The 8934-nt window shown below is 42.0% G+C and overlaps 1 protein-coding gene across 1 annotated transcript; it reads right to left on the reverse strand.

Moving 5' to 3' along the window:
* Nucleotides 1-296: 296 nt before the first annotated feature.
* Nucleotides 297-4019, reverse strand: LOC132992242 (lysozyme C-like). The gene is made up of 4 exons (XM_061061440.1): nucleotides 3822-4019; nucleotides 2505-2663; nucleotides 586-664; nucleotides 297-489 (listed from the first exon to the last, which is right to left on the reverse strand). The coding sequence occupies exons 1-4, from the start codon at nucleotides 3946-3948 to the stop codon at nucleotides 423-425; spliced, it is 432 nt and encodes a 143-aa protein (XP_060917423.1). The 5' UTR covers nucleotides 3949-4019; the 3' UTR covers nucleotides 297-422.
* Nucleotides 4020-8934: the final 4915 nt, after the last annotated feature.

The following is an 8934-nucleotide window of genomic DNA, read 5'->3' on the forward strand; positions in this document are numbered from 1 at the left end:
GTCAAACCAACAGGTGTTGCAGTGATGGAAGTGGACAAGAGAAGTGGTTCAGATAGAAGTGATTGTACCCGATCTAAAAAGCCTCTGCACAATTTTGGAGAGCTGTCATCTCGTCTCCCTTTTTTTTCAGCCTATGATCAACTCTTTAGTGAACTTAAGTGAGAAATCCACGTCACTCTCTTCAGAAGGAGCAAAATGACGACGCCAAAATGAGGAAAGTTGAGGTCCCCACATCACTGTCCACTGATAAGTTCCTTTCAGTTTAGTTCAGAATAAACAAAACACACTTTAAAGAGTCGTCTTTATTTTTTATTGTTTTACTCCTGCAGGATTAGACATGAAAAACATTTGAATCCACAGCATCTGAAGATGTGAGTTATTATATATTATGCTGATGACAGTCTCCTTTTTTTATCTGGTGGTTAAACTCCACATCCTGCCACGTAGGAGCTCAGGTCTCGATTCTGGCAATGAACTTGCCAAGCCACCCTACAACCAGACAGAAGAACATCCAGTAACTCGTCTTTTTATGTGAAAGTCCATGAACATATCAAAGTATTTTCTATACGTTAAATCAGATCTTACCAGGCACTAATGCCGTTAGGATCCCTGACGACACGTTTAGCACAAGTGATGGCAGTGGCGACGTTATCAGTCAGAAGGTCTGTGAAGGAGAAAAAGAAACTTAGTCTATCGAAGACAAGAAGTGGAGAGAATGCCTCTCAAAGCTGTGATAAGATTAGTGATGTTTTGTTTGTGAACACGTCGGCTCTGTTGGCTCTTTTACGTGAGGAAGGGGGGCCGGCTCCCATGTGAGAGCTCTTTTCCCACTTCCTGTCATTATCTAAAACAAAACAGAATAAAGAGACAATCTTTTCTCCAGGCCGCGTTGCAAGAAGCAATGTGTGTGCTGTGGGATCACTACTTCTCTTGAAAATACTGCGGCGCAGTTACCACCATCTCAAAATGTCACTCTTATCGTGTGTTGCGGTTAGCCCTGGTGTTTATGGATCAGGATTTTGTATACTTCTGTCTTATTTTGTCTTATATGCACAAGTTTGAGAGCCAGAAAAGCTGCAGAATCCAGAAGTGCAAATACCTGCAGTACCTCAAGTGTCCACTAGTTGGTGGCTGCTAAAGCTCTTGAAGTTCCATCAACAACCATGTTAAAATGCCCATTTTGACAACAGAAATAAACATGCCTGGCTCAAGAAACTAATTTAGTCTGAATAGCTTGTTTATTTATCAGCACAGACTGAATAGTGGAATAATTTTATAATAAACTTTTGATTTATTAGAATAATACGAGTTATGCATAATTAGGAGTGTGACTGCTCTGACTGCTAGCGGACTGGTTGTAGCTGTTTGTCAGGAGGCTAAAAGCCTGCCAAGTTTGGTTGAGGTAGCATTTCCAATATGGCCACCGCCACACATTCAGCTTCAGACCTTTGCCACTGAGACTAAGGGTGCGTTCGAATTGTCCCTCCTATCTCCTTTCACTATCCACTTTACCTTAACCCTGGAAGCATTTAAGTGGCGGCCATGATAAGAGCCGTTCGAATTCTCTAAAAGTTAAGGAAAGGTGGGTCAATGCTTCCTTTATAACCTCCTTTAACATAGGATACACCGGACCATCCTTTACGAAAGGAGATGAGATATGCCGCCTCACAATTCCTTGCGGCCGCAACATTTAAGGCGAGTCGCGCATCAGACCGTTCACGGAAATGAACGATGATCGTAAAGTGACACAGATCATGTAAGGAATAAAAGATAAGAGACATTTTAAATCAGATGATGTTTTATTCAACATATTTAATTCACTTAAGAATGCTTTGTGCAGTTGTACATTTGTATGCTTAAAATATTATGTGTAGGTTATATCTTACATTAATGTAACAATTCATTTCATACAATCATGTTTATTTTGATGTTGATTTTCGAATGGACAGGAAGGTGATGGTTTCACTTTTGTTACTTGTAGCCTGGTATTCTATATTGTTTTTATTTCAATCCCAACCTTGTGGTAATTAGGATTATTTCACCAGTAAGAAGGCACAGGGGAAAGTTTTTTAGATGCATTTTTTTGTAGTCCATTTTCGGAACATTGTAGTTTCAGCACGGCGGACTCACGTCATTAACCTCCGCCGGCCCGTCGCATTTAATGACGTGCGGTCGGATTGTCAGAGCAACGAGATCGCCTTTCCCTAAGTCCTTTATGAATTCTCCTAACATCTTTCCTTGACCTCATGACGTTTCCCCGGGGTTAAGGTAAAGTGGATAGTGAAAGGAGATAGGAGGGACAATTCGAATGCACCCTACGTCTATGTTTAATACAGTCTATGCCTATAATCCATTCTTTCTGAATTTGCCCCTGAAATTCAAAATCATGCAGTCGTAGAGTCTTCTTGAAAAAACAACAATAATAAGGATAAGACTTAATTGGTGTAGCACTTTAAAAATCCAGCTACACAGTAAAGTGAAATGTTTGGTGGTTCATTACTGACCGCTGCATCTGATGTTGCACGCATTCGATGAGGGTGTGCCGTTGTCACACCAGTAGCGGCTGTTGATCTGGAAGATGCCGTAGTCGGTGGATCCATCAGTGTTGCCGTGGTTGGTGGCTTGGGTGTTGTAGTGCGACTCCCACTGGGACAGACAGACCCCTGCACAGGAAACCACACATACCAGCTGAAACATGAAAGTTACACATTGCAACACAACAGCCCCATATCTATCTAGAAGTCTTATCTGGGGTTAGCCCTTCATGGAATACTGAACATACTACAGTGATACATGACCAGAACTTTTTAAAATGGTCAAACAAAATGCTGTGGAAGTGTGTGGTTTGCAAGCTGCACTGCACAGATCTGGAAGGACTTTGCCAAGGAGTGAAAACAGCACAAAGTGGGAGAGGGAGTGGGAACTCTGCTCCCAGACTTGGACACGGTGTGTGCTAGCCATGCTCAAAAGAAAGACAGCAGCAGCATCAGTGAAGACCCAACCCACCCAGGGGCCTCAGTCCAATGCCCCCCGAGCCATCAGGTCAGAGATACAGTACAATGAAAAAGGAAGACTAGCAGCCTGCAGAACAGCTTCTTCCCCACAGCTGTATCATTAAATGACGCCCAGCTGCACACACACTCACACACACATACATACCTTTCTGCAGCAGAACAGACTGGAAACTGCATGTGCATTACATTGAAGAAGATTCTGCTAGAAGAGTTGCTGTTTGCACCACAGACCTGCTGCTGCCGATCTTTTTTTTTATTCACACTTCATCATTTTTGCTTTTTGCTTTGTCCTTGTTTTATTTTGTTATTGCATTAAGCCCTTACGTTTTTATCAAGATTGTAATGTCATGTATTATTTTATTGTGTAATGCAGTATGACTGATGATTCACCACACATACGTTTCAGCTGCATACCTACAGTGTTCATCTACTGTAGCCCTTCTACATGTCTGAACACAGAGACTAAATAGACACTGGGGTAATCAAACCCAGGTGAGACTCACAAGACACAGGTGAGGACAATGAGGGTAATTAAAACTGGAGGGAAACCGAAAGGGCAGGAAGAAACACTGGACATGATGCACAGGGGCAAAGACTACAAAATAAAGCAGGAAGCACTTAAAGACTAATGATAGAATAAAACTGCAAACATGGGAAACCAGAAACAACAGAGAAGAATGAGACACAATAAAACAGGAGAGGAAATATAAACAGTGAAATAAACTAAACTTAACAACAAATCATGAAAGTATGTTGTATTCTAAATTGAAAAATATATGTAAAAACTACTGCCAAGCTGGTACTCACAGTCAGCCAGGCTGATGCCGCGGTATCCGTCCATCCCGCTGCTCTTCAACACTCGGGCCCACTCACAGCGCTCGAAGACTTTGGCGCTGGCCACAGCCACCAGGAGCAGAAACACCAGAGACCTCATGTTTGATTCTCTGCAGGATCAAATGTGCTGCGGCTGCTGGTCGTTGTCGTTTTATAGGCTGCTGAGATTCTCACTTCCGCTTTCTCTTCTTGGAAACCAGTTTATCCAGTTTTAGCAGAACTGTGTGCTTTCCAGTTCACTGAGCCAGGTTTTTTTCTCCATCATGTGAACTTTTTGTTTTTGTTTTCAGGCGGAGCGTGTTATATCAGCATGATAATGCAGACTGGCAGTCAGGGGGAACTCCAGGTGGGAGTCTAGTACACATTTCACAAGTTCACATTTAGTGATGAAAGATTAACGGGAAGTTCGTTTTCTGGTAAACAAAGTGATGTTTACTTTCACCAACCAGAGCAATATGTGCATGCCCTTGGTTCCAGTTCTTGTTTCCTCATTTATATTCCTACTGTGTTACCATGACAGTCAATCAGTGAAAAGAGCATGAATATGAATCACGAGCGTGTGTTGCTTGTGATCCTGCGTGCCTCTTCTTATGCACCCCAACGTTCACAAAGAATGGACTGCAGCCGGTGACGGCACCATGAAATGTGCCTCACTTGCAGTCGTTATCTGCCCTGTTTCAAGGTCAGATATTGTTTTAAAGATATCACCGTGCCAAAAATGCTTACAAAGGCTTGCAGCTCTGCACAATTTGCCTTTTGTTTTTCATCTGATTTTGGAGAGAGATGTCAGCACCTTCACTTTCTGCTGTGCACAGGCGCTTGACAAGGACTTAGCACAATGCAAAGTTATATAGGGGTCGAAAGCTCCATGGTTACTGTGAGAGTAGGTCAGCATGAAAGCATTATCATTCTTCATTTATAAACATGTTCCCTCCCAGTGTGTGTGTGTGTGTGTGTGTGTGCGTGTGTGTGTGTGTGCGTGCGTGTGTGTGTGTGCGCGTGTGTGCGCGTGTGCGTGTGTGTTATATAAGTGTGCTGTTGCTGACTCATAAAATCTCTGTGTCCAATAATAACTTTCATTTTTCTAAAATGCCAGATAAATAAGAGTAGATTGTTTCAATCTGCATTACATATTTGAAAATATAAATGAACATTGAATAACAGAAAATATTAAAAGGGTTCCCATGCATTGTTGTGAGTGTGACGAACTGGCCAAATAACACTAGATGCACTTGTAGCATATCGCAAAAGAAAATAAGTAATGCAATTTGTGACTGATTTTTTTACACATCAATGAAAAACAAACATTTTTAAAAAGGCTTTTTCACACAAGTCCACTCCCCCTTTTTTATTATTTATGGAGCAGTTGCTAGCTATCTGAGATAGCCAGCACAACAGTTAGCCTGTATTCAAATCAAAAAACATTTTCTGTTATTTACTTTATTTGTTTGAAAGCAAACACAGCACAATGCTAGGCCGAATAGCTGTTAAAACACACCAAAGAGTCACCACCGAGGGAAGAGGAGGTTAACTTTTGTAACCTAGCAACAATTAGTGGATCTGAAACTGAGGTTGTGAGCGCTGCCAGCGCAAAAAACAGCCTGAATGGACACAGGTGTAATGTTTACGTCTTATGCATGTGATGTTGTAGTTTGGTAGAGTTCTGTTCTGTCCATGAGGGGGCGCTCTTGGTTCATGGTTGGAATATGTGTGGCAAAAACCGGGAGAAAAAAATGAGGAAGAAAAACAATGATATGAAAGCAGAATTTGATGTTACCAGAAATTAGCTGTGTTGAACATTACTCAGAAACTTTTCAACATGACCTTAGTTCTCATCCTCACATTTTCATGGACTAGCTTCTAGTGGACGTTAGAGGAACTGCAGCTTTATAAGGAATGGTTTGAGATCTTAATGGTTGGGACATTTTCTTTTAACATAACTTTTAACGCCCAAAATGTTTTGACCATGGGGAGAGAATTTCAAAAAGAAAATAAATATTTTTGCTGGCACATCAAAAGTTATTTTTTTAAAGAGAAAGAACATTTTTGGGAAATGTTTTTAAAATTTGAAAATATGTGCGGGCTTATTTATTTATGGAGTGTTTGGACTCTGAACCCATCAGAAATGTTTCTGTGTGTGTGTGTGTGTGTGTGTGTGTGTGTGTGTGTGTGTGTGTGTGTGTGTGAGCAGATAAATCATTCCAATTCCTCTTTCATCATCTCGTTTTTATCGTGTATTACTGTGAGTCACTGAGCACTTAATGGCATCAACACACAAAAGTTAGAAAATAAAACCGTGCTGCCCGTCACTGCTGGTTCCCTTCTGAGACATTTTATCAAACGTGGCTGTAATCATGCTCATAATGGAGTTCCTGAACTCCATTTTCTGCACTAACTTTCATTCTCTGTCTGTGCCGTGTTTCCAGACTCTTCTTCATCAAAACGCCCTCGCTCGCCCTCCTCTCTCTCCGCCTCATCTCAAACCCGAAACACCGGCAGAGAACGCAATTAATCAGCCGCGCTGAGCTGAAGGCAGTCGGATCAATTAAGCTGCACACAGAGAGCGGAGACGAGAATGGATCCATCGGAGTCGGAGAGAGAAAAGAACCTGGGGAGATGTTCAGACTGTGTAAACAATGATCGAGCACGGATGCATGTTCCAGATAAGACTGTGGATTTCTGAAAAGTTTTTAAGGTCCGACATCTAAGAGAAACCTTTCCTAACGAGCTGCCGTCAACTCATTAATGTGTTGTTTCTTTACAAATATGTAACAAGTCAAGTCAGTTTTATTTCTAAAGGGAGAATTTTCGATTTTGTGTCAGAGGGCCTGAAAGTCTTCTCCTTGTTTATCACACTTTAGCTTTCAGCTGTTCTAAGGACTAAGCAAGGCAGATTGTTTTCTGGCTTTGTTACTTGAATGCAGCTAATCACACAGAAAATACACCGTGTCAGTCCATAATTGTGGGAGTTAAAAGTTCAACTCCAACATCATCTCATCGTTGAGACGTCCTAAGGCTGCGTCAGAAATGGTGCTTCTGGCAGACTCTATAAACATCTGCATCAGTTATATCAGCATCTTTTTCAGCCTATTTATTACAAATAAATCTGCTTATTATTCAGTTCATAGAGCCGTAGTTCAATCAGGAGAGACCAGTGAATGAAGAAAATGATTTATTACAATGAATAACATGGAAATGTGACCTGACAGAAATACTTTGGCGCTTGGACTCTATGGGATGGTCAATGTGTTTGGAGAATGACAATTCTGAGCATCCACAGAATAAATCCCCCCCATGGAGTCCAGACCCTGGTGGTGGTGGTGAAGCTGATGACTCGATGAGACCGGATGGGTGAAGATTTGATGGATGATGATTCTGCAAAGACTGTTTGCAGATCTGTTGGGGAGATGGAGGGGCGTGCAAAAGGAACTAAAGGCAGAGAAAGAATCAATTTTTAAAAAAGAGCAGAACGATGATAGGCTGAAAATGAGGGAGGAATGGCATGCCATTGGTTAGATGAGTACCGCTGACGAGACAGCTGATTATCCAATGACAGCCCCAGAAAATGACAGCAGAAACGTGAGTGAGCGTGCAAAAAGGGATGAATGAGAAAGACCCGATCGTGAAGGCAATTATAGTCTTCCTGACTGAACTTTCGCTAGAGCTTCATTTAGCCAGATATCAGCCGACATGTGACTTTCAAGACAGAGGATCTGCCACTCAGCGGAGACAGAACGCTGGTAGTTGGTGTCCATCAGAGAAGTCCGGGTATTGACATGAGCTAACAGGTCATCGAACTGGGCAAAGATCATCCAGACAGTTCATGCAGGAGCCTGTGAGATAAAACCGAACCATGTGACCCAGACTCTGGTGCCTAAAACAAAAGAGATGGTTCTGGATCCTCGGTCTGTGGGAAACCTCTTTTCATCCATCCAGCATTATAATGATCATTTTCTAGTCCTAAATTGTTTGGCGCCTAAACGTCTCCACCAGACAGAAGCTGTGTTAAAGCAGACGACATGAGGTCTGAACATTTATTGGCATCACGCTTCTCTTCCCTCCAGATCACTGCTGTCTGTCACAGCTAACTGATCAGGGATCAGACAAACGCTCCAGCAGCGACACGTGTCTGTACATTAAAAATCACTGCAGTCGTTGCTTTAATGACACACAGAACCACAGTTAATTTCACTGTTACTTCAGCTGCCATTATCACAGCAGACAGAGCAGTGTGTGCTTATTCCCACTGAGCGCCCGCTGCTGTACTTACATTTTGCGAGCCGTAAAGATTAAGTATTTGTCTAAGAGGAACAGCGGCATCGACAGCTTCTCAGCAGCTGGAAATAAATGTGTCCCAGGTGGTTCGAGCAATCACATTTCAATGTCTTTTAAATGCTTCGTATTATTATTATTTTTTTTTTACACAGAATTACTTTTCTGTCTGCACAGGATGCATCAATGACATAAGACACAACCACAGGGTTCATGTTTACCCCGAAGAGCTCAGATTGAGCTGGAGTGATTCAGCTGGTGGTTAAATGAATGCTTCATATTAGTTATATTAAATCATTTCTAACAAGTTTTGATTGTTTTTACTTTTCTTCCAGGATCACAGAGAGTTGAACTTCTTCTGTTATTTTCCTCAATCAGGATTTCTTTTTGGCCGTAATCCAACTTGAAGTTTGATTTGTCTGTGAGCCGACAGTCATGGATGTTTTCCAAAACAGCCGTCCGTACGCCCGTTTTTACTCTCGATCTGTGGGGGCAGTTCGTGTTTGTAGGTGAGAATGAGAATGAGAGAATGAGAGATGGAGAAACGGAGAGTCCTGTTCACGTCTGAGTCATTCTTTAAAATGATTATCTTTGTTTGCAGAGCATCTGAGAGCTGCTGGAGAGAGTGCAATATGTCCGCCATTTTGTTAATGTTGTTCCCGATAGAGAGACTCACTGTATCCCTCAAAGTAGTGAGGGTCACAACCAAGCTGTATATACCATCCTCATGCATAGTGGTGCAAAGATTCAACAAGTGGAATGAGGCGTTTGACTCCTCTCATCCACACAATTAAATCATGACAATCTTACTTGG

The sequence above is a fragment of the Labrus mixtus genome, chromosome 17 (genome assembly GCF_963584025.1).
Source record: "Labrus mixtus chromosome 17, fLabMix1.1, whole genome shotgun sequence".
NCBI classification, from domain to species: Eukaryota; Metazoa; Chordata; class Actinopteri; order Labriformes; family Labridae; genus Labrus; species Labrus mixtus.